The sequence below is a fragment of the Berghia stephanieae genome, unplaced genomic scaffold, assembly GCF_034508935.2.
Source record: "Berghia stephanieae isolate SIO BIC M18660-M18661 unplaced genomic scaffold, UCSD_Bste_1.3 scaffold29, whole genome shotgun sequence".
Lineage (NCBI taxonomy): Eukaryota > Metazoa > Mollusca > Gastropoda > Nudibranchia > Aeolidiidae > Berghia > Berghia stephanieae.
The window spans coordinates 40,001-52,500 of NW_027624066.1; the positions used below are offsets into that span (position 1 = coordinate 40,001).

Genomic DNA, 12,500 nt, shown 5'->3' on the forward strand with positions numbered 1-12,500 from the left:
CAACGAGCTAAGCAGTTTTACACCTATTAGAAGAGGAGTTAGGCAGGGGTGTGTTTTGTCTCCAGATTTATTCAACCTCTATAGTGAAATGATATTAAGAGATATCGAACATAAGAAGGGGGTGTGTATTGGAGGAAAGAATGTAACAAATCTGAGGTATGCAGATGATACGGTTCTACTGGCAGAATCTGAACATGAACTACAAGAATTACTGGATGTTGTAGTCAGGAGTAGTGAAAATATGGGACTGGAACTGAATATATCTAAAACAGAATGTATGACGGTATCTAAAAATAATAACCCACCAGCCTGTGTAATAACAAGCAGAGGACAAACAATACAACAAGTTGAATGTTTCAAATATTTAGGCTTCAATGTAACATCCAATGGAAAATCAGATTGTGAAATAAAGAAAAGAATAGGTATGGCGAAGAATGCATTCAACCAGCTGCATACAATTATGAAAAACAGGAATATTAGCATGAAAACAAAAAGCAAAGTCCTGGATTGCTATGTACTGTCTGTGCTGCTATATGGTTTTGAGAGCTGGACCATAAACAAGACCATGGTTAAAAGACTGGAGGCGGCGAAAATGTGGTTTTACAGAAGAATGATGAGGGTGTCATGGATGGAAAGGAAAAGAAATGAAGAAATTTTAGAAATGGCAAACAGAAAAAGATCACTGATAACAAAAATCATCAAACGCCAAATGGAATTTTTAGGACACATTATCCGCCACCCCGGTTTGGAAGTACTCGCCTTGACTGGAAAGATGAATAGAAAAAGAATAAGAGGAAGACAAAGAATAACTTATTTGAAAGGGATAAGAACTTGGACAGATGAAGCTGAGAAAGGTGGCGCTGCTTTAATAGAATTGGCAAGAGATAGATCAGCTTGGCGGAAGATGACCTCCGACGTCTGCTTCAGATATGGAACTACATGAGATATATATATATATATATATATATATATATATATATATATATATATATATATATATATATATATATATATATATAAATGAGTGTTGGATATATATATATATATATATATATATATATATATATATATATATATATATATATATATATATATATATATGCTGACTTTGTATTCTATTTCCTATTCCTCGAAGGCATTCGACATCTGGATATCGACCCATGCTATGATCGTTGTGGTCATCTGGGCACCTGTCATGCGTACTTCTGTGGCGGCAGCATCTGTGCCGTCATCAAACAGACTCGCCGTTTCCTGCTGACCCATCCCAGTGAAGTTGTCACGGTCAACTTCAACCACGAGATCGTGGAACCCAGGAAGGTGTTCAGGGAGCTTACCCGACAACTCAAGGTCACTGGCTGCCAATAGGGAATGAGATTAGCGGAAGAGTAGCGTCCCTTGATTGGACGTCACCCATAGTCTGTGACGTCACCGGCGGAAACGTTATTAGAGAGAGAACGTCATGTTGGTTGTGCGCATGCGTCTCTCGTCCTTGCGGAAGCACAACCAACATGACGTTCTCTCTCTAATAACTTTTCCGCCGGTGACGTCACAGACTATGGATGACGTCCAATCAAGGGACGCAAACTCTTCCGCTAATCTCATTCCATATTTGGACATTACTTCAGAACCATTGGGCCCATGGAGCCGGAGTTTATGCCGGTTTCTATAGCGTGAAACAGACAATAGCAGTTGCTTGCTATCATTTGGATAGGACGCTAGTCATTACGCAAAGTACTTTCCGCCAAATCTAATAGACTCAGCTACCCATTCACTGTTGGGTTGGCAGGGTCAGAAAAAAAAATCTTGATTGCACCCGGGATTGATCACGGTGAAGCGAGTGGTCTACCTACTGAGCTATCGATGCCCCCTCCATTTTGATACAGAAATAAATGAAACTTTTGTTTTTATCAGTTTTTCTAGTTTGAATAATGAAACCCCCCCCCCCCCCGAAAAAGCTGACGATCCCGATAGCTCAGTTGATAAAGCACCCGCTTCACGCGCAAAGGGACCGAGATCGATCCCGGATTCAGTCTACCCAGCATTAAATGGGTGGCTGGGTCTGTTAGATCTGGCGGAAAGTACTTTTCGATAACTAGCGTCCTATCCAAAGGGTATCAAGCGATTGCTATTGTCCGTTTCAAGCTATAGAAACCGGGATAAACTCCGGCTCCATGAGCCTTATGGTAGTCGAAAAAGTCTGGATACAGTTGATTGTCTGTCCACACGTTTTTGATAAACTACATCTGCAATAGGGTTCAATAATAGTCTGATGTCACGTTGCCCAGCAACGAGCAGCTTGGTTCTAGACAAAGAAAATCGGTACTTTTTATTCTCCATACTGGCTAGACCGTTTTCACGTGTCATGTGATCAGAATGTAAAAAACAAAAATCAAAACATGATCAGATTTATAATGTTTTTCTCCTCTGGATACACTTTTATGCTCGTCGGAGAAGTATTTCATAAGGGCATCCGCCATTGCTCCGATAGTTTAGAACCAGTTGCTAAGTTACTATGCGTCATTACGAGGAAAGTGACGTCACGACTGTTGAAGGCTATTCTATGGCGGCTATGTGGTCTTGTGGTATGACACTGGCTTTCGGACTGAAAGGTCCTGGGTTCAAAACTCGCTCGGCGCATAGTTGAGTCCTTGGAAAAAGGTCTTTACTCTCACCGTACTCTGGTTTAAAATGAGTACCTGGCCGTTATTAGCGTCGGCTCTGTCGGAGGATAAACCCATTGTAACATTGTCTAACAGGCGTCATATTTCGTTCTACATGTTTTGTGTTACTGTTTGCTTGGTACCCTTTGTAAAGCGCTTTGAGCACGTTTAGTGGAATTGCGCTATATATAAAAAAGCTCAAGTCTTTTGGAGCTAGATCATTAGTTCTCTTTAGTTCACTTTACATTGCTCAGTAGATGGAATGAAGTTGACGTCACTCAGGTCTTTGGTATTGTTTTTTTTTTTTTTTTTTTTGCCATCCGCGTTTATGAGTAATTCTCACTAATCTATATTCACCAGACTATAAACGTTCATGGATACACACAGTTTTGTGTGTTGGTCCTTTATATTTCCGGATGGCAATGTTGTGAGCTTCTTAGCCAAGCGAATACTATCTATAGAAACTGATGAAAATAAATTTCTTTATCTTAGTTTATTCCAAATTGCTTTTTATTGGACAATGTTTGTGGGAAACTCCTTCAAATCCATTCAGCTTTTATATAGCGCAATATCCACTCAACGTGATCAAAGCCCTTTACAAAGGGTACCTGATCAACAACAACACTTAACATGTAGGATGGGACGTGACACTTGCTAGGCGACATTCCAATGTCTTTTTCGGACAGAGACAACACTGTTAGCGGCCAGGTACTCAATTTATACCTGAGTTCGGTGAGAGAATATGAGTAAAAAGCCTTTTTCAAAGACTCAACTATGCGCTGAGCGAGTTTTCGAACCCAGACCCTTTCGGCCCGAAAGCGAGTGTGATACCACGTGACCACATAGCCAGACAAAAACAACTTTTTAGTAAAGCCTGACATCTCCCCGATACTGTATGGTAGTTGGCGCTGGCACGTTTATGACACCCCAGGTGTTAGACGCATTCCTTCATAGCCATTGGACCTATGGAGCCGGAGTCACCCCTCCTACCCGCTTTCTATAGCGTGATAAGGACCATAGCAATCGCATGCTACCTTTTGGATAGGATGCTAGACTATCGCAAAGTACTTTCTGTCAGATCTTTTACACCCAGCTACCCAATCACTGTAAGGTGGATCAGATTAAAAAAAAATATCGACTTCACTCGGGATCGACCTCGATTCCTTTGATTGTGAAGCGAGTGCTCTACCAACTGAGCTACTGGGACCACTAACATGGGGGTACACCATGGACCGGAAATGGGGTTTACCTGAAATGTGGCATCCTTGAGTGGAAAAAAAGCGACAGAAGCCACAAATCTGAGTATTCATAAAATGAGGTGATGGGGAGTGAACCCAGGACATAACTGTTACGACAACTCCGTCTGGCTATCAGAGGGACGCTCAACAATCGACGACATCCACCACTCAAACAAAACAAAACAAAACAAAACAGAACAAAACAAAACAAAATAAAATAAAAATAGAGGTTTTAAACGTAGCGTCTATCTCGTGGCCCTCTCCTGACGTATTGAGGTCACGAGGTCAACATAAACAAAGACCACGAATGTTTGTTGGAAAGATAGCAGTTAAGGTTATGATTTCAATTCTCAACCCAAACGTAAAACACTCAATGTCTCAACCTTGTCTGCCACCTTCTACTCACTTCATTTCTTCTTCTTCTTCTTCTTCTTCTTCTTCTTCTTCTTCTTCTTCTTCTTCTTCTTCTTCTTCTTCTTTCAACTTATCCCACATTTTACAGGGTTGCCATAATGAATACCACATCTCCATGCATCTCGGTTCATCGCATCATCTTCCTCCAGGCCCAGTTCTCTCATATCGTCCTTTACCTTATCCCACCATCTAGTCTTTGGGCGTCCCTTTTTCCTCTTTCCCGCTAATTCTAAGTCCAATATACTTTCCTTCCCACGTATTCCCTCTCTCCATACTCTCTTTACACGTCCGAACCATTTCAATATATCTTCTCTCATCTTTATTGATACATTCATCACTTCAGTCAACCTTCGAATCCGTTCATTTCTCACTTTATCTTTTCTTGTCCAGCCAAGTGACCATCTTAACATCTTCGTTTAATAATAATAATAATAATAATAATAATAATAATAATAATAATAATAATAATAATAATAATAATAGGAATATAATAATAATAATAATAATAATAATAATAATAATAATAATAATAATAATAATAATGATAATGACAATAATAATAATAATAATAATAATAATAATAATAATAATAATAATAATAATAATAATAATAAATATAATAATAATAATAATAATAATAATAATAATAATAATAATAATAATAATAATAATAATAATAATAATAATAATAATAATAATAATAATAATAATAATAATAATAATAATAATAATAATAATAATAAAATAATAATAATAATAATAATAATAATATATTAATAATAATAATAATAATAATAATAATAAATAATAATAATAATTAATAATAATAATAATAATAACAATAATAATATTAATAAGATAAAATAATAATAATAATAATAATAATAATAATAATAAATAATAATAATAATAATAATAATAATAATAATAATAATAATAATAATAATAAATAATAATAATAATATATAATAATAATAATAATAATAATAATAATAAATAATAATAATAATAATAATAATAATAATAATAATATAATAATAATAATAATAATAATAATAATAATAATAATAATAATAATAATATATAATAATAATAATAATAATAATAATAATAATAATATAATAATAATAATAATAATAATAATAATAATAATATATAATATAATAATAATAATATAATAATAATAATAATAATAATAATAATAATTAATAATAATAATATAATTAATAATAATTATAATAATAAATAAAACATCGCTCATTTCGTGTAAAACACAAGCTCTGGGCACTTTGCAATGTAAATTATATTTTAAAAAAGATTTAAACACAAACAAACAAACACACAAACAAACAATTGACGGCCAAATCAAAGGTTCATGACGTCAATAAAAGCAAATACGGTAAAGATGTGTCTTGAGATTCTTTTTAAAGGCAGGTAAAGACTCACACTCCCTCAGACCACGTGGTAGTTCATTCCAAATCTTGGGGCCGAAACAAGCAAACGATCTATCACCAAAATAATATTTTCTACAAGCTCATTTCATTTTCTTGTCATTTTCAACTTGAATCCCTTCGCCGTAGCTTTTCTGAATGCATTTTAATTGTACCCATCATTAGGCTCAGTTACGTCCCTTGTTGAACTCGGCGTTCCGTGAGTCAGGCAATCGCCAATGGCCCACGCTCCAGGAGGCCATTCAAAGCAACAAGAGGCTGTTTGTTATTTACGCCTACATCATCGAAAACCAGCCTTACGCCTCCTACTATAGGCGTAACAAGTGGATCCATACAGAACACTGGTTTGGTAGCACCTGGAGGGAGATTGAGGCAACTTCCGACTGTTCCGGGGTGAGTTCTAACGTACATTCTCTCTCTCTCTCTCTCTCTCTCTCTCTCTCTCTCTCTCTCTCTCTCTCTCTCTCTCTCTCTCTCTCTATATATATATATATATATATATATATATATATATATATATATATATATATGACTTGACTAACTGACTTAAGGCCTTTCGCTTCCTAATCATCCGATCTGGACGCCTCGGCTGCCTCTCTAATCATCTGTCTCATCTTCTTCCACAGTTCACGGTCTTTTGCTGTGGATGCTAAGTTCATAAGGTCTTCCTTTGATTTTAATTCATTGTTATTTTGAAGGCGTTTTAGGTCTCTATTGAGGACAGTATAAATTGACGTGGGTGGTTTACCTTGATATTTCTTGTGTCCAGATGGGGTGAAAAAAGTATTCATGGCTTTATTAGCTGGTATATTTTCATCACTTCTGAGTAAATGCCCAAGAAGCCGCCATCTTGCCTCCAGGATTTGAATGGATAAGGGTCTTTCATTAAATTTTTCATACAGTATTTTATTGCATATTCCGGACTATCGAATCTGTCTAATCTTTGCTCTTCGGCTCCAGTCAGTGCCCATGTTCCGCAGTTGTATATAAGCACGGATTTTACAAGGGTTGTGTATAATTTGATTTTAGTATTTAATTTTATTTATCTTTTCTAATCCATATATATAGTAATTTATTCAATACAGCCGTCGATAAACGTTTTCTTCTCTCTACATATTCCTTATCTCCTATTAATGATCATACTTTTTTCGTGGCTCTCCATCCATCTTTCTTCCTTGACAATAATATTACATCTGTTTTGTCACTATTTACGTACAGTTGGTGATTTTTTAAGGCTCTTTGGATGTCATTTACATTGACTAGTTTCAGACCAATACAGTCGATGTCGTCTGCATATGCAATTTCCATGGGGAGTTCGTTTTTAAAACGTGATTGGGCCGAAGGTACAGATTTACGCACATCTTTTAAAGCATTTTCATGGTAAATGATAAATAAAACAGGGCTTAGGCTGTCTCCTTGTGGTGTACCGTTGTTGCCAAGGAATGATTTATTCTCTGAGGCATCGATTATTTTGGTGGTTATCCAGGTTTCACTTATAAGGAATCTGATTAATTTAACTTCATCTTCCATAACTATTGCTTTCAAAATATTTAACAAGGATTGGCGATTGATAGTATCGAAGGCGGCAGACATATCTATTCCAGTTATAAATATTTCTACTTTTTCTGACAGGGAAATAAAACACTGCTAATAATAACTGGAGATTTCAATGCTAAAGTTGGCAAACGGGAAGAAGGGGAGAATTGCCTTGGGTCTTATTCAAAGAGTATACGAAATTATAACGGAGAAGGACTGGTGGACTTTTGCGAAGACAAACATTTATTTGTCACGAACAGCGCATTTAATCACGCTTCTAGACACCAAACGACGCGGGTAGGACAGAGGAAAAATAAAGAAACAGGAGCAGTTATCAACATTTACAACCAAATCGATTTTATACTGTGCAGACAAAGACACAGACAATTCATAACAAATGCGAGATCATACGTTGGCACATTGATAACAACAGATCATAGACTAGTTAAAATAAACTTTGTTATTGAATTGCACAAACAATCAAGAAAACACAGCACAACATTTCATGAACCAAAAATAAACATTACAAATTACGATGTCGTAAACAATACCAGCGACAAGTCAATACTGAACTAGACAATTTAACGAACAACAACAACACACCGAACGAAGGTCACGTGTACGAAGTGCAATAACAAATACTGCAATTCAAAGCGCCGGGACAACGGCAACCAAACGACAAGGCCGTACGTATGACACCATCACAGCTCAATTATCTAAGCAACAAAAGGATTTGTGAATAAGAATACAAAACACAAAAATGGAAGGAGAAAGACAGAAACTCAAATTGAAGGAAACAAAATATTACACCGCATAAGACATGGAGTAATGAAGAGTTGGACAAAACGTTGATACTATTAATAAATTCAACAACGATCAAGCAATGTATAAAGCTGTGAGACTAATAAACCAAAGACCATTTGAAAATCCAAAGATAGAGGACGACTAGGGAAAATTGATTATCAACCCCAATGACATTTCGAATGTTCTTTTTGAATTTTATTAAACAAAATTCCAAGACAACAAAACGCCACACGTCAGCCGATTTGAGGGAAATCCCCATTAAAACCTATGACACCAAGAGAAGTGAGAAATGCTTTCAAAAGTCTTAATAGCATCAGAGCACCGGGAGAAGATGGAGTATGCGCTGAACTTCTAACATATGGACCAGGCTTATTAGATGAACACATAGATGACATTTTCAATCAGACGTTCGAACATCACCAGAGCTTGGATATTCATCCAGGGGAGCTAATATCAATTCAAAAGCCAGGAAAACCAAACGGCCCTCCAAAGAATTTGAGACCAATTACTTTTCTTAATACAATTAGAAAATCGCTCTCCCTGATCACACTGAATAGAATTAGATCGATTGTTGAAAATTATTTGTCACATAGTCAAAGCGGGTTCTCTCTCTTGGTCTCTCTCCATCTCTTTCTCTCCATCGCCCGACGTTAACATTATACAGGTCTGCTCACATAACACACTGATGGGCCCGTTTTAACATCGGTGTCATTGATAATGTTTTACGTTGATGTGAGAGTATTTTTGCCTTGACAACAAGGAGATCAAATGCATAACAATTTAATTTGGGTTATCAGACCTGCAAATAAATTTACGTCAGAATGGCCCTGTTTTGTTGAAAATATCAGGGGACGTTACTCTGAGAAAAAAAAACATGTATTAAAAATTTTGGACAGAAAACTCTTCCTTCAAATATTTGATCTATTAAAATGATTAATCCTCTCCTTACCAGAGTATTATATGAGAATGAAGGGCACACAAAATATCTGAATGTGTTTTCACTATCTCCTTACCAGCCATTTTCAGGATATTCCCCTAACCTTCACCACACCCAATAACTAACACAAAATATAGATTTTTTTATCACTCAAACACAATAGCAGTAAAGTTCTTCCCATAAATAATTTCTTTACCAAAACATGCTCTACAACACACTGTGTTCATTTTCTTTAAATTTTATGATGTACAAGAGAAATTAGAATAAGAAATATGTTCGTTGTATCGTAACGAATGTGACGATTTTCCTGTAGTTGGTAAGGAGAGGGTTAAAATGATGGTTGTATCGTAACGAATGGGACGATTTTCTGTTGTTGGTACGGAGAGGGTTAAAATGATGGTTGTATCGTAACGAATGTGACGATTTTCCCGTAGTTGGTACGGAGAGGGTTAAATGACCCTTATCTTGTATAAATCGCTCAGACCCGAGACTTCAAAGACGACTTCATGACGTCCCAGGTTTGAAAGTTGTAGACAAGATGAGGGTCCTTCTACTCGATTGATATTTGAAGGATGATTTTTATGGCCAACATTTTAAAGACGTGTTTTTTTGTTTGTTTTTTAAAATTGTGACCCTCCGCCTCGAAACGGTATTAAGTCGGATTTTTCAATTTTGGGATTTTGGTACCCAATCATAGCTTATTTTATGCTTTAAAATTTGATACCAAATTTATACAATTCTGATCATTCATTGCCGAGATATGACCGTTTGAAGTAGGGGGAGTGTGAAAACCAAATTTTGAGAAAATCGACTTTGAAGTGAGACACCGGTTTCACGCACAGTCAAATCAATGGGCAAAGATAACTCCTTAGATACGGGCATCGAAAATTTGACGAGAATAGTGAAATTTGGCATGAGCTTAGCTTATACATTTAATAATGTACATACAAATTTTTGAAACAATCCAATGATTACTTTTGTTGTTATTCATTATTATGTAAGATGTTCTTAAACAAATAAAACACTGGGAAAAAATGCCGACAATTGCTCACTTTTTCAAGAATTTTTGATATTTGAATAAAGAATCAATGAAATAATGTATTATTAATGTGATATTAATGTGAAATTTTTGTCTTATTTAATAGAGAAAATACGATTTCAAAATGCCAAAAGTTAAAGAAGGTTTTATAATTTGAAAGTACAGTTTTGAAACTACGTGAAGCCGGGTGGGCAGGGAAAGAATTATCAAGAAAGAGGATTAGAGAGGAAGAGATAGAATGAGAGAGTAAAATACACACACACACACGCACGCACACACACACACACACAAACACACACATGTGTGTGTGTGTGTGAGAGAGAGAAAGAAAGAAAGAGAGAGATATAGCGAAAAAGAGGAGCGAGAGGGGGAGGGGAGAGAGACTGCTTGTGCATTAAGAGGACGCGAGGGAAATAGAATAAAGATTGAAACCTGTATAATTGTATGTGTTTGTGTGTGTATTTGTGTGTGTGTGTGTGTGTGTGTGTGAAAGAAACAAAAGGGAGACGGAGAGAGTGATGAGGTAGACATGAAAAAAGGGATGGAGGCGGAGCAAAGAATTGTAGGGATAGTTTAAAGAAAGCATTTTGTTACAAAGTAAGTCATAGTCAATCAACTGGAAACATATTGACCAATGAGATTGCAATTAAAGAAATGGGCTGGTCAAATCAATCATTGCATTGTTTCCATTTTGTGTCAGATGACAGCTTGAGGAGGAGGGGTGGGGCTTATTGTGTAGTGACTTACATGAAAACATGTTATTGAATCTTTCAAGTTGTCCTTAGCGTTCATCCACATTGTTCATTGTCTAAAAAGACCCCCCCCCCTCCTCCTTTCTTTCAGTATACAAAGAAAGCACGACAAAACGAACATCCATCTCTCTCTCTCTCTCTCTCTCTCTCTCTCTCTCTCTCTCTGTTTGCCTCTCTCCCCTCTTCATCTATCTATCTATCTATCTATCTACTATCTATCTATCTATCTATCTATCTATCTATCTATCTATCTATCTATCTATCTATCTATCTATCTATCTATCTATCTATCTATCTATCTACCTATCTATTTATCCATTTATAGGTTTGTCTTTCTGTCTGTTTATCTATTCATCCATTTCATTTTTTAGTTACACGTATTTCCATCGGGAGTTCATTAATTGTTGAAGTTTCTATTTATTGTTCTGCTTTTGTACTTAAAATTAAATGTTTATCCTACAACAATCTCTGTAAGTGTAAAATTAGGCAACTGTTGTCCTATTAAGTCTTAGCATGCCCTATAATTTCATGAATAAAAAAAAGAGGGACAAAGGAGGACCATCACCTGGATGCAGCTAGACAAAGAGATAATAGCACGTGGTGTGTATCAAAATGCACAAACACACACATATGTAACAAACGCATGCTGACGTCATGAAGCATCGCCCGAGCATTATGGTCTACAACCACAGCGCATGTGATGAGCGTTGACCAATCAGAATCATTCATTTGTAAGGTTGTCAGGGAAAAACCTAGACTTGTTTACAGTTTTTAAAATTCATTATTGGTTGAACCATGAAATTGTGAAAACAGTTATGCTTTCTCTGAGATAGATAAAGACACGCCCTTTGCTGTGATATCTTACATCTTATTGGTGGAGAAAAAGACTCGGTATTACTAAGCTTTGGAAAGGGTGGCTCTCTGAGAGAAAGTCAACTCTCGTTTTGAATGTGTCACTGATAGTTGCATTTTTAAACTTGAAATTTATATAACTTATCGTCAATATTTATGTTGAATTATTATGTTTTCATGCAGAAAAATGATTGTAGTTTCTGAAACAACCAAAAACTGAAATTTGATAATTTTGACCATTTCCATTTTAAAACCGGTTTTCTTCGTGTTTTCCAAATCCCGACTTAATACCGCTTCGAGGCGGAGGGTCACAATTCATGTTGGGCAAAACTCTCCTTAAAAGTGATATTTTATATAGTGCAATATCCACAAAACGTACCAAAGCACTAATAGTCGAAGCTCGAAGATATAAATAACAATGTGAAATTGAATGTAAGTTTCAATTTAATATACGAAAACAGATAAACTGGACGTTTCGGGTTACCCTTTATCAACTTGTTATTGTAAAATAAATTGAACTTTTATATCGCGCAATATCCACTAAACGTGCTCAAAGCGCTTTACAAGGGGTCCCTGGCCAACAGTAACACTTAATATGAAGGACGGCTATGATGCATGTAAGGGGATATGACAATATCTGTTAACGGCCAGGTACTCATTTTACACCTGAGTACAGTGAGAGAATGTGAGCAAAGAGCCTTTTCAAGGACTCAACTATGCGCCGCTCAGAGCTGGACACGAACCCAGGTACGTTCAGTCCGGAGACGAGTGTTATACTTCTAGACCACACAGCCACATCTTGGTAAAGATTCACAAC

The 12,500-nt window shown here is 36.0% G+C and overlaps 1 protein-coding gene across 1 annotated transcript in view; it reads left to right on the forward strand.

Moving 5' to 3' along the window:
* LOC144961540 (uncharacterized) overlaps positions 1–12,500 on the forward strand; it is a 42,860-nt gene that overhangs the window by 24,631 nt on the left and 5,729 nt on the right. Inside the window, exons 9-10 of the mRNA XM_078894696.1 lie at positions 1,136–1,347; positions 5,929–6,156. Coding sequence (XP_078750822.1) covers positions 1,136–1,347; positions 5,929–6,156 — 440 coding nt within the window. The remainder of the gene's footprint in view (positions 1–1,135; positions 1,348–5,928; positions 6,157–12,500) is intronic.